Source organism: Aphelocoma coerulescens, chromosome 1 (assembly GCF_041296385.1).
Source record: "Aphelocoma coerulescens isolate FSJ_1873_10779 chromosome 1, UR_Acoe_1.0, whole genome shotgun sequence".
NCBI lineage: Eukaryota > Metazoa > Chordata > Aves > Passeriformes > Corvidae > Aphelocoma > Aphelocoma coerulescens.
Genome location: NC_091013.1, coordinates 62,175,843 through 62,202,589, shown reverse-complemented (window position 1 = coordinate 62,202,589; position 26,747 = coordinate 62,175,843). Strand labels below are relative to the sequence as shown.

Sequence of the window (26,747 nt, the reverse complement as noted above, 5' to 3'; positions counted from 1 at the left end):
GGACAAAGTAGGGAGCTAGGTGGTAACCCACAAAAGGCAGGTTCTCTGATTACCAAAACTTCACACTGGTTATAAATTTTAACAAAGGCATCAGCCTTCATTGGTTACAGATTATGTAACTTCTTCATTAATTAGTACTCTAACCCCTATTGCTAGTGGTATCATAAGCTGCACCAGGGGAGGTTTAGGTTGGACATTAGGAAGAATTTCTTCACAGAGAGGGTGATTAGATATTGAAATGGGCTGCCCAGGGAGGTGGTGGAGTCACCATCCCTGGAGGTGTTTAAAGAAATACTGCACTGGATCACATGGTGGTGTTCAGTCAGGGGCTGGACTCGATGATCTCTCTCAGAGGTCTTTTCCAACCACACTGATTCTGTGATTCTGCGATCTCTTGCTTCTCATGCTTGCGGGTGCAGTTCTTCCCTCCATCCGAGCCTGGGGTCTGCTTCGAGGCGTGGGTCAGAGGTCCCGATGTCCCATTGCCGCAATGACCTTGCCCCAGTTACTGCCCAGCCCTGCTGACTTCACTCCTGGCGGCTCCCGTCCAGACAGCCAATTCCTCTGGTGATTGTCTTCCCTTTTCCTTTAAAACGAAAGATCAGCCAAGCGTACGATGCTCACAACGCAACTGCGCAACTGCTTAATCATAACTGGTCCAGCTACAGCTACCGGTTAACAACTGAAAAAGAAAAAACCGGCAGGATTTGATACAAACCTCTCGCGGCTCAAAGGCTGCTGCCCGGCGGCAGGCAGGCAGGCAGGAAGCGGCCGGGGCAGGAAGCGGCCGGGGCAGGAAGAGGCGGGCGGGAAGGGCGGCGGGGCCGCTCCGCCAGGGCCGCTGCGGGGGCGGGGCGGGGCCTGCGCGCCGCCCCCCGCGCCTCCCGGCAGCCCTCGCGCGGCGCGGCCTTGCGGGGTGCGTGCGGCGCGGGCGCCTCGGCGGCTCCAGAAGATTCCCGGGGGCGACGGGCGGCATGGAGGAGGAGGCGGGAGCGGCATCGGGAGCGGCCCCGCCGCGGTGAGCGCCGTCCCCGGCCCTGCCTCCCCCGCGGCCCCGCCGCCCGCCCGCCCGCTGACGGCGTTGTGTTTCCTCGACAGGTTCTCGGACGCGGACGTCGACCGGGACCCGGGGGCGGCGGCGCAGGTGAGGGCCGGGCCTGCCCGGGGATGGGCGGGGGTCCCCCGTGAGCCTCGCTCAGGTGAGGTCGGGCTGCAGGGGAGCCCGGCGCAGTCCTGGCACAGTACTCGTGCTGCCTGTGTGGCAAAGAAGGGGGGGGGGGAAGCAAAACAAACCAACTTTCTCTTCTGTGTAGGGAGATGGTAGTTCACATAACTGAATCAGTTAAGAGTTGTGGGTGTAAAAGCCCCAGGCTTATTGAAGAAAGGTATTCCATCTTAATTTTTATTTTGCCCTGCTCTGTTTTTTTTCCTGTCCCTGTAATTTGTGGGCACCACGATTGATCTTCCTTTCCTTTCCACTTAAAATAATTTTTATATAGTGAGAACGATCACTCACTGGAACATCCTCCCCACGGACGTGGTAGAGTCCCCATCACTGGAGTTTTTCAAGGCACAAATGGACAGGTTCCTAGATACTCTAATTTAGGCTGCCTTTCCCATGAAAGGTTAGATGAGATAATCCTTCGAGGTCCCTTCCAACCTGGCCTGTTCTATGACTTCATCAGTTAATATGTTTTAGTGTGCTTTCTAAGGTTATTTTTACTTAAAACAGCTGGTTGATGAGAAGACAGAACTGGAGGGTGGATAAGTATTTCTGTTTAACTACTTGGGAGGGGAGAGGATGTAAATGGTTAGTTCTGCTTGAAGAGAGTGGGTGGTAGAACCATAAAATGATACTAAATTATCTTTCCACAAAGAAAATGGTGAAGCTAAATTTTTCAGTTCTTTGGGGTTTAGGCTGTAACTTGTAGAAGTTTTTCAAAAGATAAATGACATTTAAAAACCAGTTTGGAATATCTGAGTCTATCTGGCATAATAAAACTAATTCAAGGACTAAAAAAAAAGTAAGTTTCACATTTTGTGGTTAAAAAACCACCAGCAAACAGACCAAAAATCCCTGACACCAAAAGTTCATCAGAAGTATTAAGGAATACTGTCAGAATGTGTTTTTGTATTTTTTCCTGGATTAACATAGTTGTTTTGCTTTTCTAGCTTGTATTTCAGTTCTTTGTGCATTCAGTGCTTCAGAACATTATGTAACACATTCTATAGGCATTATTTAATACCTGACACAGTAATACTGGTGTCAGTTGTTAGGCCTTGTTTCCAAATTCCTGGATTGAGCAGGCAGATTGTGCTTGGTGGTCTCTGAACTGGTAAGTCCCACAGTTCAGAGCAGCCTTTTGCTGACTGAGGAGCTCAGGTCTCCAGGTACTACACCATGTTTGCATGGTCTTATGTGTGATCTCTGTGTTCATGTGCTTAATATTTCTAATCTCGGAGGTGATTCTGTAGAAATGATGCTGTGTAATGCTTCCATACCTGGCTAGACTTCTGTCCAGTTGGCCTGGCATTTTTGCGCTGTGTCCTTGGGATTTTTGATTCCTTTAATTCCTGGAGATTGTGCTTTGGCTCTCTGCACTTGGATCTGATGCAATTGAGATACTGTCTGAATGATAAAACTGTGAACTCAGGAATGACTTCTTATTTTAAATTGAAAAAGTAGGCTACTTTGTGGTGACAGAAAGCACCTCTAATTAATGTAAACTTTTTATCAAATTTTCCAGTGTATTTAGAAACAGATTTGCAATTCAGTCGCATGGTAAGGGCCTTTAGAGTCAAAATATGCAGAAAGCACATACTTGAGTGTGAGGACAAAGTCTAAGCTTGTTCTAAGTAACTGTTGCTGATGTCCATGATCTGAGTTCCCAGTGCTAGTCCAGTTTTACTCGGCTTCTCAAACATCTTACAGGAGTTACTTTCTCCATGTAAGTGTGCCTCAATGAGGTGTGGTGACTTACTAATAAAAAGCACACAAAGAGAGAAATTTCACACTGTTGAAAATGCTTGGCTTTGGTTTGCTTTGCTTTCCTGGGGTGAGAGTTAGTTTTGTAGGAGAATCCATTCATGTGTTGCTGGCCCTAATCAGTGCATCTGTCATCAGCATAAATCACAGGAAATAATATCTGGGGGAGAGGTAATCTGTCAAAGCAGTGATTCTGCACGTGGATGTGCTTTTAATGTTCAGTGTCAGACCCTCCTTGGTTTTGAATGTCAGAAGTACTTCATCTCTCAGCACAATGCAAACCAATTTTGATATGTGGGTTGCCTCACGTCCCTGCCATGTGGAATACCTGTAGCCATGGGTATTTTCATAATGACAACTACTTTTGAATGTCTTTAAATCTCAGGAAGGCATGGGTACAATTAGACCAAGTTACAGCTGTCTACTGCCTGCCCCTTTCTTCAGAGACCCCCAAGGATTTAGATTTATGTGCTGTGCCTCCATACAGGTGTATGTATCTTACATGGTAAGAACTCGTGCCACTGCTAGAAGAAGCTCTTCTGGCCACGTAACTCCTAGGTGGCATAAGCACTTCATGTGACATCTGTTAGACAGAAAGACACTGATCTGAATTAGAACTAAGGCAAGTCCTCCCTCCCTTCTTTTTTCTCTGGCTTGGTGGGACAGAGTTTTGGCAACTGTGCTGTACAAATATTTCTGCAGGTGTAAAGCTTGTATCTTAGCTACATTCAGGCTTGCTAGATTCCAGGTGGAAGTATGAGTAGAAGTCATCTTAGCAGACAGAGTTACTGTACTGTAGCAATGCACTGTAGTGCCTTTTGAAAGAATGACTGTCTTCTAGCAAAGGAAAGAACTGAGAGAATTGGAGATGCTTTTCCCAGGTGTGTGCTTCAAGTCACTGTGATTTTATTCTCTGTGCAAAGTCATGAACTTTTCTTAGAGAGAGCAATGTATAATTATTTCAATCCATATATCCAGTGATTCCCTTAACAAAGGACTACTTTATGCTTATTTCCATTGTGCAGTAATACCTTCTCTGAGCCTTGTGTTCCATAAATCTTTAATTCTCCTGCTTTTGTGTTCAGCATAAATTGACACAATCTCTTATGCACTATAATATGTGTTATATGGTACTTCATAGCGTCTTATCTCCACACAACTGTTTGACATACTGTGCGTTGACTTCCAAATTCCTGATACTGCACTTCTCTCTCAAATCCAGCAGATCTGTGTACAAGTATGCTGAGAATTGTAGGAAGGTCTTTGGAATAGAGAGGATCATCTGTGTTAGACTTCATGTTTAGAGCATTTGAAATTCCACTTCCTTTGCAGTAAGAAACAGTCTGCTTGAATTTTGTATAATTGGCAGGTTTCTTCAGGCTCTGATGTTTAGCTTTGCACTTGAGAACTAAGCAACAGGTAAACAGAAATGCCAGTTAGGATTTTATCTTCTGAAATGTCTCTTAGTTAACAGAGTTTGGTACTGTGTTTTTATGAGGATTTCTGAAGTACTATTTCATATTTTTTTATGTGTGTTTACAGGAACTGACAACAGCTTTGGAAAAGAATCCAGATGATGCCGAATATTATTGTCAACGAGCTTATGCTCATATTCTTCTAAAGAAATATGCTGGTAACATCTTCAGTCTAAGAATCCTTTTACAAGTGTATCATAACACCTGTTTTACAGGAGGTGTCTTCAATCTGAAGCCAAATACAGTAACAAGAGAAGGCATTATCTGTAACTTAACAGGCTGCTTTTGGTATTAGTACATAATCTTGTAGTTTTCTTAGATTGTTTTGTTTCAGCAAAGCTTTCAGTGAAATGGGTTTTCTAGAGTCCCAGCTTTCTATTTGATTCCAGCCTAGTATTATCTTGGCAGCTTTTTGGAAGTAGACTTTTTAGGCAGATTTTGAGATTTTTGTGTTGTAAGTGTCTTCCATTGTTGTGTTCTTGGTAGAGACTGAATCCTGTCATGGTAGGAATGTGATAAGTGAATAATGCCTGGGAAAAAAATTAACTGAATAAGATCTGGTTTATTTTTTCTTGCCAGTAAAAACCAACCAAACAGAATCACACTTCAGATCTAAGCAGAGGATTTCACTAAATGAAAGTCATGCTACATCTTACATAAGAGCTCTGCAGCTCCATGAGGGATTCATGTATGGCAGTCGTGGCTAGATTTAATTCAGTGTGATTTGTGTGCAAGATAAGAAAGATAACGTAGTACATCCTGGAAAAAATTCACTACTTAGAGACTTGACAATTCACTGCTTTTTATAACATTACTGTTATGTTTCTCAACTTTAAACTGACTTCCAACAGATGCAGTTGCGGATGCAAAGAAGTCTCTAGAACTCAACCCAAATAATGCTGTAGCACTTCTTAGAAAAGGGTATGTATCATTTATGGTACTTTGGGAATATTGTGATAATCTGTAGGTCAGTACTAGAGTTTGGGTTATGGTTCTGTGCAAACTTTTTACAACACTGAGAACGAATAAATTCAATGCCATGCTGCTTGCAACCCACTTGTAATAAAGCCATTTAGTTTGGGGTGGTTATCTTAATGCCCTGGCCTTTTCAAAAACACACCTGTTGGGTAATTTAAATTCTTACGTGTCATTTTAACCTATGCAGAATGATATCTGTAGAATGTGAATTACACTGAAAAGTAATCACTTTTTTCTTGTGTTTTTCTTTATTTGTGTCAGGTTAGGTGAATACCATATCAAAAATTATGCATCTGCTTTAGAGTCTTTCAGAGAGGGACAGAGGTTGGACAGTAAGTATTAAAGTTTCTTGTGTGTACAGTACTCCTTATGTTAGAAAAATGGGTAATGTGTTAGATTAAAATGAAGACCAAAGATTTTTTTTTTTTAAAGGCTAATGTATTGGGTCCCTAACATCAGCTGTCTGACTTTTAGGAACCTTTATGCAGTCACTGCATGAAACTGTTTAAAAAGGTGTATTAAAGTTCTTAGCAATTAGTAGCTGGAGGTCTTGAAGATAAATAATGCCAATGTTGTAGTGTTAAGTGTGATAAAAAAGCTTTTGAATAAAGCAGGTTCCTTATGTATAGCTGGAACAACTTCTTAAACAGTTTGACAGACCAGTCTTAAAGAATGTCCAACTTGGCAGGTATTCAAACTGACAAAATTGATTTTTACCTTACATTACATACCACTTAATTACAGAAGCATATTTATTATCTCTCTTTTTTCTTCTTACAGTGTTGGCTTTCCAGCTGGACTTGGGCACTTTTTAGTTTGGGAACACTTAGAACTTTTTTAAAACCTGACTTTATTTGATAAGCAGGAAAAGAATAGCTTAAAACAGAAAGCTTTGGTAGAAGACAAAAATCTTTGGGGAAGCACAAAACAAAGCAATTGCAAGATGATTGTGACTCCTTTCTCTCCTCTCCTACCCCCCGTTGTAAATAAAACCTTCTCCTCTCTTCCAAACAGCAAGAGAAAATGGTAAAAAAAACACCTTGAAAGGTTACACAGAGCAAAGTGCACTAATCTGATAAGAGCTGTCATGGTCTCAGATGTTTTCAGTGTGTTGTCTTACCTGTAATAGTAGTGGCTGGGACATGTAGGCTTAGCAAAAATTTAATTACTTTGCCTCTCCCAAATAAATGATCTAATCCTCTAATTTTAAAGTGGAGTTTCATGGACGTGTAAGCTAATTTGTGCTTGATACCAAGTCATCATGCTCCTTATTACTCTTGTGCTTGTTTAGCCTCTTCTTTCAGTGCATTAAGTCTGCAGAAACCTACTATTTTTAAAGTCTTTCCCCCTGGATGAATGTGTTGAAATGGCCCAATGAAGGGTCTGAGTGCTGAAGCCATCAAAAGTGAAGTGGCAGAGCAGTGCTGGGCCAGTGGAATGGTGGTAGAAGGGGGATGTGATGAAATTGCAGCAATTCAGCTGTCAGTTTAGGCTGCCTTGGAATAGGAGTTGAAAATAAGAAATTTCTTTAAGTTCTTTGTTAGTTGGATAACTAGGTAGTCTCCACTAGTTTTACAGTAGAGAGACAGGTTTGTCTTTGCAGTCTAGTCAAGTTCTCTATTTAATAACTTCCCATGAAAGGAAGAGATTCCTTCCACTGACTTAGGTAGTTTTCCTTACTTGGGAGGTAACTTTTTGTACATCTCCAAGCTCATCACTGCTGAATTTAATTGAATGACTGATCTTTATTTTTCATCCTCTTGCCCCACCCAGGCAACCAGTATCACTTTGAGGTTTTTCATGTGCATGGGTAACCTTATGTTCTATTTATGCTGTAGAGTACAACACAGAACTGCAGATAGCGTTTTAACTAAGTGAATACCAGGATCCTCTTGGTTGTTTCAGAATCCCTGAATTACCACATAGTTTCCTATGTTGAATTGCTTCATTTCTACTTGTTTGAATTTAATTTGCTGTTGTTCTGTTGCTTACTCAGTTGAAGTGTTTCTGAAGCTTTGCACTTCCTGATTACTCCCGTATCTGAAGATACTTTCTGCTGTGCTTCCTCTATCTCATTACAAAATTCTGTGGCCTGCTGTGAGATGAGGAGTCTCCTGAAGGCCTTTCTTAAATTACAGACTTAGTTGATTCTCTTTCATATATTACCTAATTTGCTGGCAAGTTTGTGTCTGTAACAGAATTTGCCTTTGTGGAATGTTTCATGGATCCCAGGTGGAAACAATTGTGAGCATTGGCATTTTGGCAACACAATTAACTTCCAGTTAAATGCAGCTAATGCAAAATGATCAAAGCACAGAGGGAAAATTTGCCACATACACTAAGCAGGTGATGAAGAGACTGCAGCTGTTGCTGCCTTGGGAAGAATCGCTGTGGTGGGGAATTCTTTGCTGGCAAAGCTGGTTTCTTTGCCACACAAGTGGGCAGAAGCACATGGATACATGTTTCTATTCTTTGCTAATGTAAGGGCTGTTTTAAATCTCAGTCTAGAATGCTGACAACGATGAGCTTCCTACTTGTGCTCATCACTGGTAGGACTGACAGGCCCAGGGTACCACAGCAACTTTCCCATTACCCACCTACAAGGATATGGAAATAGGACTTGATGGGATGAGCTGTGGAAGGTACAGTGTTTCTTTATTTTACAAAAGAACCTTAGAAAGCAATACTCCTTTCGCTCAGCTGTGCAGTGCATGCAGACACTTGCAGTTCCTGTTGCCTTGGTTGAAAAATGAGTGTACTCTGGTACTCTTCAGTGTGCTGTGTGGATTTAGGACAATTATACTCAATTTTTCTTGGATTTTTTGCTCTGACCACTGAACTAATTTAGTAAAGGTGGAATATGGCAACTTTTTAAAGGAACTTCTTACTTTTCTTGTATTCTAAGAGTTAGTAGAGTTTTAGTAAGTGAAGACCCAGTTAGGTTTTCTGAACTGCAGATATTAGTAGAAATTGTTTATAAGTTCTTTGGGAGGATAATACAATTTTAGAGAAAAAAAATTGCCTCAAATTATAAAATGTGCTGGGATGCAGGGAAAGAGTGTGATCTAGGAAAATAGGGGCATTAATGCTGGACTTACTTTTGAAGTTTGTATTGCATAGCAATCTAGTCATAGGCCATGGTTAAAAAGAAAATTCCTTATCTGCTGATGAGGGAGGCCAGATAAGTGGAGACCTTACTTAGACTGCAAAACTTGAAAGTCTTTTTAGGTTACCATGCTAAGTTTTGAAAATATTGATTAATTTATGTATCAGGGCTGCTCTGGAGCTTACATAATTCTGTGCTCTGGCCAAAAGCAATATTGATTTCGAATTTGCATATGTTTGCTTGGGTGTTTTTACTATTGTGTTCCAAGTATCTCCAAGACTGAAGATTCCACAGCCTCCTTAGGCAGCCTGCTTCAGGGTTTGCCCATTCTTCTAGTAAAAAATTTAGATAACTCTTAAGATGTCTGGTCGGATGGCAGAAGAAAAGTGGAGATGAAATGGCTTGAGGAGTGGGATAGTGATTTTGTGACCTAAGCTGCACCTCAAAATTTATGTACATTTTATATTTGGAGGGTTGGAGTACCTTGTATAGCTGCAGTGGAGTCAGATTTGGTGTTATGTGTGTGCCTCCCGGGAACTCTTTTGTCAAGCTTCTTCGTGTTCTTTGCCTGATAGTTGATAATGTGAATTCACTTGTAAAACGAGAAAAAGTTCAGTTATTCTTAGTAGTTGGTCAGTAATGTTGCCACTTTTTTACTTTCTTCACTGTGAAATATTTTTTGGGAATACTGTTGAAATAAGATGATTGCTCTGTTGTTACGGAGCTGTCTTTTTAGCTATTTTCCAGTGAATTCATTTCTATCTGGGAAGCTTGCTTCCAGGAGAGAATACTTGGTGTTTGTGAAATGTTGCACAGCTTTGGGTTGTCCACACAACAGGCCATCTCTCCTGACATTTCTATGGAGAGGAAGTGTGTGACTGTTTGAAAAAATAATTTGAAGAAAAATAGAAAAATGTGTAGAACTGTACTTCTTGCTTTCTGAACAGTTACATAGGGATTGAACAGACTGGAAAGCAATAGCATATTTGTGTCAGTTAGTCAAAATCTAGTCTCCTGCAAATTAATTAGAATTTAATTGAATATAGCATATAGTGGAGTTGTACAAAAATACTTAAAGCCTAAGTGGAATGACAGAGCTTACAAGAAGATAATAGGAAATAACACGTTTTTTAGTAAATTGATACAAGTTTGGGATGGATTTGTTCCAATTGGCAACTGAGAGGAATTTTTCTTCATGCAATGCATGTAGTGCTTGAAGAGTTTTAATATTACTGTGTCTGATCTCTTCTAGATGTAGATGATGCCTTTACTATTTGGATTAAAAGATGTGAAGAAACACTGAATGGTAAGAAAAAACACATCTATTTTTTAAGGGATTTGATATGCCCTGTGCTTGGAAGCTGTGTTATGTTTTTCAAAAATTCACTGCTTTCCTCTTATGTAGAACAAAATAATTTGTTTTTTCTTTAGAAGTCATGTTTTTCTAACTCTTGTTTCTCTTGGAGTAGACACCCTTAGCAGATTTAGAGGAACATTAGTATTGGGTTTTTAGTGTAATAATTAGCTGTGCCAGGAGAGTACTTATTTAAAGATCAGACAATCATAATTAATTTTAACTTATTTTCATACACAACTGCAAACTAATTTTAGCTGTAGAAGTGTGTGTCAGCTTGCTATCTGAAGCCTACATTAAAGTGAGTTTTCAAGTCTTGCAGAAGATGAAGTTGGAAAGAGGTAGAAATTTGGAGATTTTACTCCTTGATTCTGTGTGGAAAGTACCATGGGTGCTAATGGCTGTTCTGGTGACTTAACCCGTGGCAGTCACTGAGTGTGAGCAGTGTTTCCTTTCATACCTTCCTATGGACAGACAGCCCTGACAATCAGCTCATCCACAGAGTTTAAATTGCCTGGGGATTTTCATGAGAGAGAGCAGAATAACTCATGTAGTTTTTTCCTCCATCTGTTGTGACTTTCCCTCCTCTCTGGGCTGCTCACTGGAGAACGGGACAGTAGAACAAGTTTGTGTCAGTGTGTTGATTAAAACCCAAATAAAGGAGAACCCTTTTGTGTTGTATAGGGATGAGCAGATTTCTGCTTCCTGAGACATTTTTTGTCATGAAGCTAGGCTTAATTTTATTTGGAGGAATTAGATGAGTGATTGGCATGCACAGTCTTTTTTGCAGAGTTACTTTGGGTGACAATTTCCTCTGAAAGAGGTTATACTACACTTTTTTTCTTAAATGTCATAATTGTATTTTGCAGTGTTTTATCTGGTGCAACTGGGTTCTCCTGTTTTATCCTGAATATTCACTGTCTTGTCTTTCTTGAGCCATTTTTTTAATTCTGGGATACACCAGCAAAACAAAGCAAACAAACCCACCAACAAAGCAGTAACTCTGATTTCTTCATTGCAACTTAATTTTTTTTTTTAAAATCTCTTTTTGTCAGTGTGCATTATAAAGAAGCAGAGGAAAAGTTTGTTTTCAAACATACTTAACCTGAAATATTAAGTATTTTGGAAAAAAATACTTAGAAGAGGGGATACTGAGCTATAGTTTAGATACAAGTATTACAGTATATTTAGGGTCATGTGAGTGAATTTCTCTGCCAGATTTTCAAATTTTTCATTCCCCAGTGGGGTTTCCCTGGCATGAGATAAAAATGTGGTGAGAGCTTTGTGCCGTTTCTGTGGATGGATGGATGATAAACCTAGTGCAGACTCCCAGAAAGGGATTTTTTTTTAACTTTCATTTCCTGTGATGTTGTTTTCATTAAAAAAGGCCTGTATCAGTTTCAGGTAAGCAAGGGAATGTAATGGAAAGTTTGTTGATTCAGTTAATCAGAACATGCTTTATATTAGAGTTGTTGGTTTGTACAAGTTGCTGATTGAAGTCTGATTAAGAAGTAAAGTGTCATGAAAGCAAAGTACTAGAGGTAGAACTGATGTGTTTTTACTTCCTCTGCTGTTGAGACTGGAGTAAATGCAGGATGTCTGGAGTAACTGAAGCAAGCTAGAATAAGATTGTGCCTTGTAAGTTTAATATATCTTTTCCTGAAAATGCAACTCTTTTCTTTTTGCAGCATCACAGACAGATTTGGTAAGATGTTTTCCTCTAATATGTGTACTATTATGACTTTTTTGTTAAGCTAGAGTATATTTTCTGCTTCAGTGGTTTCACTTCCAAGCTTTAAAAAGAATTTTTCCTATTGCATGTAATTCTGAAGGATTTAACTTTTCTTCTAAACATAAGTGTTTTGTTTGAGACCAAGGTTGCAAAATTTGAAACTTGAAAGCTCTTAGGAATGGTTAACAAATCTGGCAGTTACTGTGCATTCATTGAGGTAAATTTTAAATTTCTGGCTTGCAGTCTGCAGCCTAATTTACAAATTAACCAGTTGTGGTTAATTGTTTTTCAGTACTAACTTGATTGGGACTGTTAAAAAGTAACTTTTTTTTTTCCCAGAAGCTTGCAAATAGTTTATGCAGGTTTTTTTCTCTTGTAACCTGCTCAGCTTTCAGTTTTCTTTTTTTTTTTTATTGTAAGTCTTCACAAGAAATGTTGAAATTGACCTCTCCTCTTGTGTGTGTTTTTTTTTCCTTGGGACAAAAAAAAAAGGTGGACTTTGTATTGGATATTCTGCTCCCTCTTTAAAAGTTACCTAATTTTTTTACATTTTAAGAATAGGGCAGAGGAGAAAAATGTACAGGAAGCATGGTGGTAGTATGTGAAGAAAAACCTTAAAATGATTTTATGTTTAAAAGTTAAACCTTGAGTTCTCAGACTTACTTCAAGTTTCCTTCATGGTTTATAGATTAGTAGCATAGTCACTGGATGTTTTCCAGGTATATGTCTTACCCAGAAAGAAATGAGTTTAAGCTGAACTTAATTGCTATTTATAAAATACATTCAAGTTACAGACTGACATATTTAATGTAAATTGAAACTTTTAAATTTGTAATCTGCCGTAAGTGACCTAACAGTGAAGAGCTTCACCTGCAAGTTAATGTTCACACATAAATCGAGGAAGGGGGGAGCAGTCGGAATCAAGAAAAGGGGAACAATTGCTGAAAATTATTTGTGCCTTGAAAAGTACTTCATGGTATATTTTCACTTACACTGCTGTAACTTTCTTTCCATTTGAATGTGCTTCAACTAGAATATACAGCAGCAGCCTCTGCCACCAAAGATCAAGTAAGTTGACTTCAGCTTTACTGTGAAGTTTAAAGTAATTGACATATAGCTACTCTTTGGCTTGGGGATTGGAGTAGCAGGATAATGACTGTAGAAGGGTTTTTTGGGGTAATTTTAGAAACGTGGCAGTCCAAGTGAAGTGTTTCTCAGTGCCATCGCTTTTGTTCAGACTAAATGGTGCTTTCAGGAGGTTAAACCTAACCAGGAAAGAGGGGAATAGCATCAGCATTCTGGCTTCTGTTTTCTCATTCTCATGCTGAGCTTAACTCAAAGCCTGTTCCATTGTGGCTGGTACAGGTAATGTTTTTGAGATATGTTAAAGATTCTGAGCTAAAAAGTGAATGGGTTAAGAAAGGGATCTAATTTTATATACTGTGTGATCTAAAAAAAAAAAAAAAATTATTCATTTTTTTTTTTTAAGGTATGACTGGTACCAAACAGAATCTCAAGTAATTGTGACCATAATGATCAAGAATGCGCAGAAGGATGATGTCAGTGTGCAGTTTTTGGAGAAAAAGGTGATTTGTATTGGTTATCGATACTCATCCCTAAATTCCCTGAGATGTAGTACTCAAGCCAGTGAATATTATATGCTGCAGTAGCATGGAAAGAGTGGGGTGGGTGGTGTTCTGCCTGAGCTTCTCTTATGTACAGTTGGGCTGCACATGAGTGTGTGCCCAGTCAAGTGATTTGGGATCAATGACCACAGCAGTGTCCATAGGACTTAAACACAAGCAGTATGAGGTGGGCATCCTACAAGGGAACATCTGGTTTTCAGCTGCCTGTGTGTGTGGAGGGGAGGGGGAAGAAGTGATCTGGACTTAAAAGGTTAGACTATGCATGTGTCTGGAGCAGGCTTGGGCAGAGACAAGGTATTCTCAAAACAGGTACGAACGAGTAATATTTTGCTCTAGGATAGTTACAGAAATAGACTGAATATTTCTGGGTGGGTTTTTCTTCCTTTTGGCATCGCTAAAATTGTAGCAGCAAAATATATTTTTTAAGGAGGTACAGTAATCTCTGTAATGAAGTACCATATGTTGTACCAATGAATTCCATGTTTAATTTAGCTGACAATATTGAAGAGTTAGTCTTAACTAACTTGCTACTTCGTGAAATACTGGAAATACTTGGTTATTATTACCTGCTTTAGGTTGTTGAAATCATCTAAGCATCATTCATCATCATTCATCATCATTCTGTAGCTTGCATGTATTAGAAGTTGCAGATTGTTTTCATGTTCCATTATTAACATGTTGATACTCCATTTGTTATAATTCCTTCCTTTAAGACTTCAGATCAAGCTGACAAAGATAGTAGGCTTTCTGAGTCCATGTAGCAAGAGTTGAAATCTTCTATTGATTTTCTAGTGTATTTTAGAAAGACCTTGTCCAATGATGCAGTAGTGTAATGGCATGGTCTGAAGGGATATTAATTTAATCACTTAATCTCTGTGCGAAATCCTTTACTTGAAAATGGAGCTGCTGTCAGAGATGACCAGAGATATGTTTTCAACTTTTAACAGATGAATGCATCAGTGAGACTTCCATCAGGTGAAGACTTCAACTTAAAGCTTGATCTTCTTCATTCTATAGTGCCAGAGCAAAGTACATTTAAAGTGCTTTCCACAAAGGTAAGCTGCTTAAAGTGTAAATTGTTTCTTGGACTATTCCAATCCTGAAAATGTTTCTGTTCTATTGTCTTGTGTCTCTGCAACAGTCATAATATCTTGTTTTTCATACAGAAATGCTTTTTCTTTCTTCAGCTTGTCTTTTGGCTGGTGGGAGGCTTTCTAAACTTGTACAAATATCAGAAATAGTAATATGATGGTGCCTATTGAAGTGCAAATGACAGTTATGTTGAGGATTCTTTCACTTGTTGCTAGAGAAAGAAGACTGTGATTTCACTGTTAGAATTCAGGTATTAGGAAAGCATGAATGCCCTTACACAAAACTTCTAGGAGGCAGTATTGCCTGGTGAAGCATTGTTATCTTTGTGTGCCCAAGAAATAAAAGTCAGACTTGGAAGATTTTGCTGAAATAGTTTTCTACCCTTTCATGGCTTCTCGCTGGTGAAGGTTAACCGTGCGGTTAACTGTCCGTGGCTTTTCGAGAGAGCATGTTCCATGCTATTCCATGCTGTTCCTGGAAATAGTATGTGCCTGGAGACACTTGAAAATGGGATGGTGTGAGAGAATGCTTCTGTCTCAGCAGTTTGCTTCTTTTATATTACAAGTATAGAAAAATAAGAAACAGGGGTCTGGCATAGCATTTCTTGTTGGCATAATGGATAGACAGACATATGCTTTGTCCACACAGCCAAGCCTGAATCCCCAATGCTGGAATATAATGCTGATTGTTCTCTTGTATTTCAGCAGTGGTTCTGCAGAGCTTATGGAAATTCTCTTGTGTACTCATGTTCCAGTTTACCTGTTTCATTCTCAGAAAGGCACCTATAATAGTTCTTGCATCATTTCATGGAAGAGGGGCTCCAGGATGGCAGGAGAGGATTACCACAGAAAGTTGGTCTTGTTTTTCCACTCCTTGTAAAAGAAACCTGGGCAGGTTGTGTGATTGAGCACTTTACTTATCCCCCCACAGCGTAAGAGCTTACATGGCACAAAATATGTAGAAGATCTGGTAGTCCAATAGTATTTGTATAAATTTGAGTAGAATGGGGATGGACCTTGTCTGGAAGAGTAGCTGTGAGGTCCTGTTTTCTTTATCTTACCTAGCTTGTGTTACACTTTTAATTTTGTCTTGAAATTAATTTTTTACTTTTTTCTTTTACTTTCTTAGGAAGCATCTACATGTTACTGAGCACTGTGAAATTCACTTGACTTTGTCTTTCCACACTGGCACCTCTAGCCTGGGCTTATCTCTGAAATAATCTCTAGTAGTCTAGAGCCTAGTTTGAGGTTGAATTAGTTGAACTTCGAGGTTCCAAAAGTGGGGTGAAAGCCTGAGTTACGTTCAGGCAGTGTCTGAACTGTAAATATTTTGCATTTATTTTCAAATGTTACTGTTCCTAAATACTTGTGAGAGACTATTTTTTGAGACAAAACGGGTAGGAGGGAGCACAGAAGGTGTTCTAACTGCAAAAGTCAATGCTTCAGCATGTCCTTGCTTTTGCAGAAAGGAGTAGTGTACGGCTGTCTGTGAAGGCATAGTGAAGGAATACAATTTAAACCATGCCCCAGCTGGTTCTTGTTCTGACCACCAGAGGGAGTCTGGAAGAAGAAAAAAAAAAAATTAAAAGCAGCTCTATGTTAAGTATGCAAAGACTTCTTTACAGGTTTGTAATAGTTTCCTTAGAAAAATATTAAACGCTTTAAGGGAATGCGGCAGCCTTAGTGTTTGATCGCCAGAAATTCAGATTTCTTTTCTTAGCTTTGTGTATGTACTTGGCTCTTATGAGCAGCATGGAAGATAAGCAGATACTACTTTGGGTAAATTAATCTTATTGATTAGAACTTCTCAAACCGTTTGCATATTATTTTGTAGTATTTACATGAAGTCCTTTTGTAAGGACTTGGAAGGAAAGAAATAATCTTATTATGTTCCCAATTATATGAACTTCTTACTACGCACTCCTAAAGAAGTTGAGTTTTCATGGGATAGAAACAGATCTATTCCTCCAGATTAGTAATTTCAGGTGAGGAGAATTTTATTTGTTCCTTCTGCTTTATTTTGTGTTGCTGCTTTGAATGTGTGAGCCATGTTGCCACTAGTATCGTCTAGTCATCACAGGGCAACAAAGACTCTGGCCTTTCGTTTTTACTTACATGAGCAAATATATGAGGAAACAGTGGAACGTATGAGTGGGTTGTGTGGTGCATAGTTTGGGTCCATGAACTTCATACAACTGATAAATTTAATGGATAGAGAATGAAACGAGAATTGGCAGAGAGTAAAAACAATCCTGCATATTTTGGAACTAAGAGAAGCTGTAGAGTGTTTTCTCAATACTACTTGAAACTCAGCATCACTTGACAAATGCAAAGGCATAAAGGTAAAGATGCAAATTAAGGAGGAGAAAATAGCCTTAACTGTATTTGCAGAACTAAAAATTCTAAAGTAACTGCAAAGAGCAAACAGAACTCAGAGACTCTTGAATTGGTTCTTTCAGCAAGCGTTGACAGAGGTGAAAAATACAATTGCTAGCATAAGGATTGTTTCTTTCCCAGCAAGGAAATTAAAATTATACCTTTCTATCAGTCCATGCTGTGTCAAGCTCTGAGATACAAAGTCTGTTTGGAAAAAAACAGTGTAACACTAGCAAGTGCTGCAGAGGTAGCGTAGATAGATGTTTTGAGCTGTTTCAATAGTTTCTGTTTGAGCAGAAGTAAATTAGTGTTTATCATCTGCAGACATTGACTTCAAGCTGTGAACTAGAAGAGGTAAAATATTTGATGCCGACTCAAGAACAGCATAATATGTGGATGAAGTCCAGTTTTGAGATAAAGTCTTAAATTTGTCTTCATACATCTTCTAGTATTTTATATTCTCCAATTGTCATCAGTTTTACAGATGGATACAGGTTGTCTTTAATATTGACTGTATCTATTATTGCCATACCTTGAAGCTTTTTTTTTACCTAATTAAAAATTTTACTTGCTGTTCAATAGGTAACACTGCTGACAAGTTCAGCTTTGAGTTGATTTTGGTTCCTGCTCACATTCAGTGGCATGTAACTTAAGAGTTGCCTCTTGTTGTTCAGCATATAATTCTGATGGCCTGAGGCCTCAGGTTAATGTTTGTGTGAGAAAACGCTGGATACCACTAAATGGAGCCCTTCTCTTAAGGATACTGCTATATCTGCATACCATTTTGTACATTAACAGCACAGTTGGTAGATCATAACTAGATCAACTGATGTTATTGATTGTAGTCGTCATCTGTCAGAGGTGTCTGACTGTAGCAATCTGATCAAGCAAAAGGTAACAGCTGCTCCAAAAGGCACTGTAGAAATTTGAGATTGGTGTCTTACAAATGGAAGCTGAAAACCGTGTTGCATTCAGCATTTCACAGGAAGGTGCCCTTAGTGGTGCTACTTGTTTTTTCACTTCTTTCCAGGAGAGGGAGCCAAAATGTAAAGGCTGGACCAAGTTTGCTCTTTGCAAGTTGCCTGGGTGCAATTATCCTGCAGCTCAGCGTGCATATTGTCATCATGCTTCCTTCATAGAAGGAAAAAGGCATAAAAATTTAAATGAGTGGCTAAATATGTTTAAGAGAAAACTAGTCAATCTATATCTGTCCAGAAAATACGCCAGGAAAGTAGAAATGCACAAATAGTATAAGGATTTCTAATGTCATTAAATGTGCACAATCAGCTTCACATTCTTTTCCCTCTTCTGCTCAGTCTATGAGTCTGTGTATTTGGGATTCCAGGGGAATATTCTGCAGTGTTCTTGGAAACTTGTGTAACATGGGCAATTTCTCTAGGTCTTCTGATGTGTTCTAGGTGATGCTTGGGGTTTTCTTCTCCTTAGACTGAGGAGAGGGAAGATGACTATGTACTTTTAGCATGTGTGCTTACGACCTTGAAGAAAATTTGAGATGGTGCTTTCTGTTTTTCCCCTATCTACAGACAAACTGAGGACAATTGCTGTGAGTTTTCAGTCTGTAGTGCCTTGTGCTTTTTGCAAGCAATGACTTACAGCAGTGTAGAGTCATTTGAAAAAGTGGTAAAAAGTGGTTTCTTTACCCCAGAACTGTCCTTTAATTAGAGATCAAAGTTGTGCTGCAAACTGGGGAGGTGTTAGAAAGCCTCAGCTTCCTTTACAGTTGGTATTTGTTGCTTAATAGATATATCTGAGGTAGAAGCACACTTTCAGCAGCTTCATGCTGAGAATATGGTTGTGTGCATCAGTGGAATGTTGGTTTTTTCCTTGAACCAATATTTTGCTTTGCAAACTCTGAAATACCTTGTGAAACTAACTGGAACTGATGCCCGTTTTTGAATGTGAGGGAAAAGGCAAAGAGTGGAACTGTTTCACACACTCTTGCACTGTCATCAGAGTCTCTGTTCACAGACAAATGTTTACAAATAGATAAACAAGAGGAACAGATTTATTTTAACTGAAGTTGGGTCTTACCATTGCAGTCTGATCCTTAAAGATACTTTTTTGTTTAGGATATTTTCATTAAATTGCTTGTAGGCACTTGAATGCAGACTTGGCTGCTCTTGTATACTTGTTTTCCCTGTGAGGCTTTCATGCAGATTGATATCTCCCATGTATATTCTTGAGCATTTTCTATAAATTCTAAACTAATATTTAAGATGAATGGATAATTTTCTGAAGTTTCTTGCATCTTTTAGGCAGGACTAGTTGGAGCAATTTCTTGGATAGACCATATAGAAATCTTCACTATGATTAGCATGATATTTACTTATTTAACAATAAGTTTGATTTTTATTCTTCTGTATGAATGAAGATGGATGTGAGGAAGACATAAACTTGCTAATTCTCTGAGAACTTACTTTTTACAAGCATGTAATCATTGCCCATGCTTTATTTAAATGCATATAAGAAAGCTATGCATAAGGGGTTTTATCTGTCTTGAGAACTATTGGAATAATGATGGTTTACGTGGAGAATGAAGTGACAAATAGCTTCAGAATACTAAAATGATCTGTGTTGCTAGCTTCTCCTCTAAAATTCAAAAATTTTGTGTTGGCTATGTAATATCAGTCACAGGAAACGTGAACCTTTTTCCCCCAGTTCTCCATAATACATAGCTGGCAAAGAAATGAAGTAAATCCCATCTGTTGCAGTGTACTCCCTATAGAACAAATTTCATAATTACTTGTGTGTGATAATACTGTAGAATTATTTTATCTTAATATATTTTGTCTAAAGTTATGGACCAAAAATCTCAGAACTTAGCCTACAAGCAATATATAAAAGATCTTTGAATAATTAGGACACCAAAACTGTAGGCACATGTGCTCTTAGAGGTACATTTGAATAGGTCTTACATTTTTAGAAGATTGTTCTATTTTATCCTACAGAATTCATGAGATGATCGCAAAATGACAACTCTAAACCCTTAAAATTTATGACTCAGAGAAGGCAGTCAGTAGTTCAGTAAATAACAAAGTAGTTGATTAGAAACACTGAATTCTTGTTTTCATGTGTTTGATACAGCAGAACACCAGAATTGCAAGGGGTATTTTTGATGTGTCTTAAAATTAGTGGCTGAGCAGTTGCTTAAGCTTTGCCAGTTCTGATTTCCTTCATCCATCTGATCAGAGCTTGACAGAAATTGGCCAGTGGTAAATGAACTTTCCCTTAGCAGGGACTGGAAAATACAAAACAGAGTAGAAATTAGAAAAAAAAAAAAAAGTTGCAGTTTGTCAGTGTACAGCAAAATCTCCATTTAGGGTGGAAGATAAAAATTCTTTCCCTTTTAATGTATCTCAGTTAGATTGACAATGCCTGTCTCAGAATGTAAGTTCAAGTGAAATCAAGTTCATTGGAGGTTTGGACTTTTTAACAGGAAGTATCTACCTAGAAAATAAATGTTGGCTAACTAGTGTTGTTTTGATGTTTACCAAAGGGGAGAAATTATTTCTTAAAATTGAATTAAATGCTCTTTTATGCCAGTTGTCTTAAAATAAGGTGTTTTTTCTTATTTTTATACTATCAATGAAATGGTTCAGAGTAGCTTTTGAGAGTAACTGTGGCATCTTTTCTGATAGCTAGCACTGGGATTAAGCTGCAAGCAAGCATGTCCAAATTCCTGGTAGGCTTCAAAAAATTGATTACTTTTATGACTAGAAAGCTCTGAGTAGAAACTTACCTGTGTCCTTTCACTGTGGGTGATGTTTCTTCTAGACAATAAATCCCTCATTTGGACCTCTTCTCAGAGGGGTAGGTTTCTCTCAAGATGGTATTTCAAACAAGTAGTGCATGAATTACTCTCAAGATTTCACGTGTCTTTTCCTTTTTGCTTTGCTCTCTTTGAACTCAAAATACAAGGGACTTCAAAGAGAAAGTGTGTTACATCTTCATTGCATTGGGATTTTTTTATAGATCTGGAGTACCATGTCCCGTTTCAGGCTTGCCAGTGTAAGTCCTAGCAGAGGGCTGCCAAGATGGTCAGGTGGCTGCATGGATTGAGCTACAAGGAGAAGCTGAGGAATTAGTCTTGTCCTTAAGTGGCATGCAGAGAATTTAATTTGCAGTTCAATTTTCCTGTCTTATATTCTAATGTTGGCACGAGGTACGCAGGGCATACATTTTATGAAATATAAATGTTGAATCAAAGTAGTTGGCAGAGTGTTGATGTATTTCTCTTGCCCAAGTGAATTTTTTTCAAAGGAGAGGAAAAAGCTAGCAGTACTTTTTTGCTAGATATGACACAAATGTCCATACTGATGTGTTAACTTTTCTGTGTGATAGCTATCAGTATCTGTGCTAAAACGTTCATTAAAATGCATTTATTGCCATTTGTGCATGTAATGGGGACTCACAAAGTTGTTCCTTCTTAGATCAAATAGAGCTCTCAAGCTGAAGAAATATGCGCCTTCACAAGCAGAACTTTACAGCTTTATATTTTTGGAAAATGTGGTTGTATAATGGTATGAAGTTAATGATTTCTCTAGCTTTGCTCCTGCCTGCCACTTCGCCTAATGAGTAACTTCAATTGAAGTGGATGTAGTAGACAGAGTAGAAGTTTAATCATGTCAGAAATACATTCTGTCTCAGCTCTTCAGCTGTGTGTACTTCTAGCTTGGCAGGGTTGAAATGGTTTAGAGTTAAGAAATCTGCATCTTACACTGGGAATTAGTTTGTGTCATTTGCTTTTCCGTAGGGATATTTATCATGTAGTACTGGCTTAGGGACAGTTTCAGAGAGGAAAATGTAAGATCTAGCAGATTAGAAAAGGAGAAGGGGGATTACTGGAGCAGCAAAACTGAAGTTCTTCCTTATTTTCTTCTTTTTATGCATGGGCAGAGTACTCTGATGAATAGCCAAAGGTCTTTATAAGGATTCGTTGAGGAGGATTGTATTCTGAGTAGAAAAAAGTCCATGTGTAGTAGCTCACATCAAGCGTTATATTGCATTAGAGGTCAATTTTGGTGTGGATGAAATAATCTCTATTTGAGATAGTGAAAGATATTGGTGGAAAGCCTGAAGTGTAAGGGCAAGAGGAGTTAGTGTAAGAAAAACTAAACAGAGAAATGGAAAAGGTATGGGGTTGAGCAGTTTCAGTATCAAGCATTTGCTTTTTTTTCCCCCCCTCCCCTAAAACATGTTGGGGGACGCACTAATAATCAGAGTGTAAAATCTTAACATTAGAGCCTCCTCAACTTAAGTGCACAACTCAATTGAGTCTCCTCAGGTTGTGAAGAGTTTATATAAGAAACAGAGGAGAATTGTTTTAATGCAGTACTCTTATCTACTTGTAACTAATTAGTTCCTTTGTAAGTAGCTAATTAACTTAAATGTTTGGCTCTGGAGATCCAAATCCACTGGGGAAAAAAACCTGCTAGTTCTGCCACTTGTGAAACTACTTGATTGTCTTATATGTAGATAGTCACATATTTTTTGCTTCCTTAAGCTAATCACAGAGCATTAGACTTATGAGTGTAGGTGCTAAAAAATTAACATAAAGGTTGCAGTTTTCAAAGTTTTTAAAAGAGTCCAATGGAGGTAGCTTTGCTGATTTCTTTTGTCTTACTTGAAGAATAATTGTTGGCACAGTTTGAATAATTCTTCTGCATAGTTTAACAGAAATCTCTGCATCCTTACAGATTGTGATATTAAACTCCGAAATACAGGCCTTTTTTAGGGATGGTAGGTTGGGCATCCAGACTAATAGCATTTTAATTTTATTTGGTTGTTTTTGGTTCTGTGACTTTATTTTAAAAATAGATGCTCTGATGCTTAATTTGTAACTTGTAAAGTGGCTGAAAACATTGCAAATCCAACAGATGCAGGGAGTGGGAAATAAAATACACGTGGGTGTTGGACTTAGAAGCTTACTGAAGCTCTCCCCTGCCTTGAAAGACATTTCATGCCTCTTATCTTAAACTTTTTGTTGTTCTCAGTACATGTTAGTGGTGGACAATAAGTATTTAAACTTATCTAGGGAATTTGTAGCTTCCTGAGGGATAAAAAATAAAAAGGAACATTCATAACTGAATATTCTGATTCTTAAAATTCATCCTGATTGCAAACATGGAAGCCTTGAAACTTCAATGAGCTAATTTTTTTTTTGGTTTTGATAAGATACCTCAGTATGTTGCTTACCAGTGATTGATTTGACCAGTGGATTAAATAAAGTTCAAATTTCAGATCAACATAATGCTGTGCAAGGAGCTTGCTGTTTGAAACTAAGGTTAGCTTTTACAGTGGTGTCTTTGTTCTTGGGTCTACAGGGATCCCCAGGTTGTAGTGGCTTTAGGTAGAACTAAGAACTTGCTTCTGCTGAGCTGTTAACAAATAAGGAAGCACTGAAGTTTAGCAAGCACCGATTTCAGTTAATTAATAGCAGCATATGAACTTTGTGACGTCTCCTTAAGTGAATTGGAGTGACATTAGACAGTCCTTGTTTTGCAGACATTGTTTTGCAACTTTGTAACCCTGTAACCAAAGGCGAAGGTTAATGATGAAAAAACATTTCAGTATGGTTGTCTAAAGGGATATGTGAAGTTGTGAATAGGGCATGACATACTTCACTTAATTTTGTTTCTCCTATGGTAATTGTAACCATATCCATTTTTAATTGCCAGTTTTGTCAATGAATACTCAACAGTTTTCTCCATAGCAGTGTTTGTTCATTGAACCAAATTAATACAGTTTCTGAAGTTCTCCAGTGGGAAGATCTGTATAGTCCCAGGGTGTTTCTCTGGTTTGTGTACTACACATCAAACATGGAATTTTTTGGTAAACGAAATGTAAACTTAGATAAAGTTGGATTTTGTAGTCTTTCAAAACTGCTGTTTATGAGAGCTGACTGCCAAGAAAGGGATGCTTGAAAGGCAATACCTTGGAGCCTGGCAGTGTGGAGACATTGGGACTGACCTTTACTTCTGGGATGTCATAATTTACAAAAAGAATCAAGTGAATAGTAACCACAAGAAAGTTAAGTGGTCCTGAACAAAAGGGTAGAAGTCTGATAAAAAAGCTGCACAGGGACATGGGAGCTCATTTGATGAATGATTTGAACTCAACTAACTTCATCTTGTAAGGTAGGTAAATTTGGGTGTGATACAGGCTTCATATTAGTGGCTGTGTTTCTAAAACCAAATGTATGTATTTTCTTACAGCTGCAGGATCCAATTTTGGAGCTGCTTGGCAGAATTGTTTGCCATCGGGATTAATTTGTTCTTTATCTTGTGTTTTGTAGGTTGAGATAAAAATGAAGAAGCCAGAGGCTGTAAGATGGGAGAAGCTGGAGGGCCAGGGAGACTCTCCTATGTTAAAACAATTTACACCAGGTTTGTTCTCTGAACTATTAAGTATTAAATGGTTTATTTGTATTGAGTGAGTTACAGTTATTAATAATAGTTTTGTGTTAAATATTGTTTATAAAATCACAGCTTCATATTTGCAATGAACAGCCATTTAATAGTCTTGTTTTCACTGCCAAGAATTGACAGAAAGTCTGCAAGCCATTAGTGAAACATAGGTATTAAATTTATTCATAACTTCTGTTAGTCTGATGAATTGTTAAGGATATGTGCTTGTCATTAATTCTGCTTATCTGTTTGGGTCCCTGTTTTGCAGTTCTGTATGCTGTGACATGCATGTGCTGTGGTTTAGGAATGGTACCCCCCAATTCAGTGCCCCACTGGGACTCTCCCAAAGGACACTGTCAGGGTCTTACTCTCCTTTCCCCTCCCCCTTTTCGTAGCAGTGGGATTGAGAATTGGAGGCACAATAGGGGAAGGGTTGAGATAAGAACAATTTACTGGAAGCAGCAATGAGATTAGAAAACAAACAGCAACAACATTAATAACAAAAGGCTACAAAAGAGAGAGTGGTTTACATGCAAAACCCCGGGTGACAATGAACTGATGATGGATGGCTTCCCTTCCCCAACACCTTTTTCTTGACTGGAAGCCCTGCCTTTCTTCTGGGATGCCAGAGTGTCCCTTACTCCTGGCCTCAGCAATGATCTGAGGTGGTGTAGAGTATCTTCTGGCCATGTCCACAGAGCTTCAGGCTCTGCCCCTCACCACTACTGCAAAAAATTAATTCTGTCCTGGCCATACCCAGGACGGCAGTTATGTGACCTGTTGCTTAAATAGTTAGGTATAGTTTCCTTAAGTATTGCATTTCTCTTGAAAACTAATACTTTGGGGTTTCTAATACCGATAAACATTCTGTTTTTGACAGAATTTGAATTTCCTGATTTATTGATTTCAGATTTTTTTTTTAAATTTAGCTCAACTTTTCCTGTGGGTCTAGGCTGCTGTTTTGTTTTTTTTCTGTCAGCCAATATCTCTTGCCTCATTTTGATTTTAATTATCTGTGTTGCTGTCGGCCAGCTTTTTTTATGTATGTTGGATAACAAAATTATGTAACTCTGTTTACCTAAAAATAAACTTCTGCATTTCTTAGTTTCCTTTATTTTTGTTACTGCAATGCAATGCTATCGGTTTGGAGGAATCCATTTGCATTTTCATGTTCCATTATCATCTCTGATTCATCAGGTACATGTGTCTGCGTTCTCTGCCGCTCTCAAAGTCGTGAGAAAATGCTTAGTTAACTAACACTTCTGTTTTCAGATACCCAGCACTTATACCCATCATCCTCTCACTATACAAGGAACTGGGACAAACTGGTAGTTGAAATCAAAGAAGAGGAGAAAAATGAGAAGTTAGAAGGAGATGCTGCTTTAAATAAACTCTTCCAGCAAATCTATTCAGATGGTACCGATGAAGTAAAACGTGCCATGAACAAATCATTCGTAAGTCTTCATTTTCTCTGAAGAAATGTGTGACTTTTGCACACTGACACAATTCACTAAACTTTGCATAAGTTAGGAAGAGCCTCCATTACCAGAATTTTGGGCCTATAAATGAATGGCTGTGGTTCTCTTGGAGATACTGGTACAGCTACTCTCACTGAAAGCTATAGGGCTGTGCACTAATGAATGCGACTCTTCAAGTACAAGGTTGTGCTTTGTCACTGGTCTCTTCATTTCAATTAGTGTTATCAAAGAAAGTAGAGGTTTGGCTCATGCAGAGCTTGAAGACTTGCCAGGGGTCAAAAGGATCAAATTCCTCTTGATTGCTTGTATCTAGTTTAATTTGTAGTCTTCACAGGCAAGAACGTGACTGACCCTTTAAAAGCTTCTTGTTAATGAAGCAGCATCTCACTGTGTCCAGTAGTGATAAAAGTACTGTTGGACTGGAGATGATGGAATGATGGCTCTGTCAAATTTTCATACGTACACAATTTCTGTGTAATCATTGTTCTTTGAAGTTTGCTGTAAGAAATTGGCTTTTGTATTACTAGAATTCTCAGCAAACTAAACAAGCTCTCTCTCATATTGCAGATGGAGTCTGGTGGCACAGTTCTGAGCACCAACTGGTCTGATGTTGGTAAAAGGAAGGTAGAAGTAAATCCTCCTGATGACGTGGAATGGAAAAAATTCTAACCCTGTTTCTGATCTTTACCATCTGTGTGTTGCCATAGTCATGTACTGACCACTATGTATGGACATCGCATTCTTGGATTCAAAGCACTGAATATTCCCTTGAAAACAGGAATTGTCTTTACATTTTGCGTGCTTTAGAAATTCCTTCATCTGCAGATGTTAAAGATATACTCAAGAGTGGAACCCTATTTTATCATCTCCGACTAATTTCTGGGAATTGAGTCCATCAGTCCAAATTTTCTACCACCTTTATCAGCTCTGCTCTTTGGGATAGGGTGATCTCTAATGGCTGGTCAGGATTATTGCCTTACAGCTGGTATTTCTGTTCAATAACTTATTACATCTTGGCAATTTTGGGTAAAAACACTTTTCACAAGAGTGTTAAAATTGTTTGCTCCTTAACTCTGCTAAATAAAACTGTAAATACAA

The 26,747-nt window shown here is 38.5% G+C and overlaps 1 protein-coding gene across 1 annotated transcript; it reads left to right on the top strand.

Annotated features, from left to right (window-relative positions):
* Nucleotides 1–884: 884 nt before the first annotated feature.
* On the top strand, nt 885–26,747 carry SUGT1 (SGT1 homolog, MIS12 kinetochore complex assembly cochaperone). The gene is made up of 13 exons (XM_069009560.1): nt 885–1,018; nt 1,099–1,144; nt 4,529–4,619; nt 5,313–5,382; nt 5,701–5,771; nt 9,798–9,851; nt 11,588–11,604; nt 12,665–12,699; nt 13,121–13,217; nt 14,225–14,332; nt 24,060–24,150; nt 25,444–25,625; nt 26,217–26,747. The coding sequence occupies exons 1-13, from the start codon at nt 975–977 to the stop codon at nt 26,316–26,318; spliced, it is 1,008 nt and encodes a 335-aa protein (XP_068865661.1). The 5' UTR covers nt 885–974; the 3' UTR covers nt 26,319–26,747.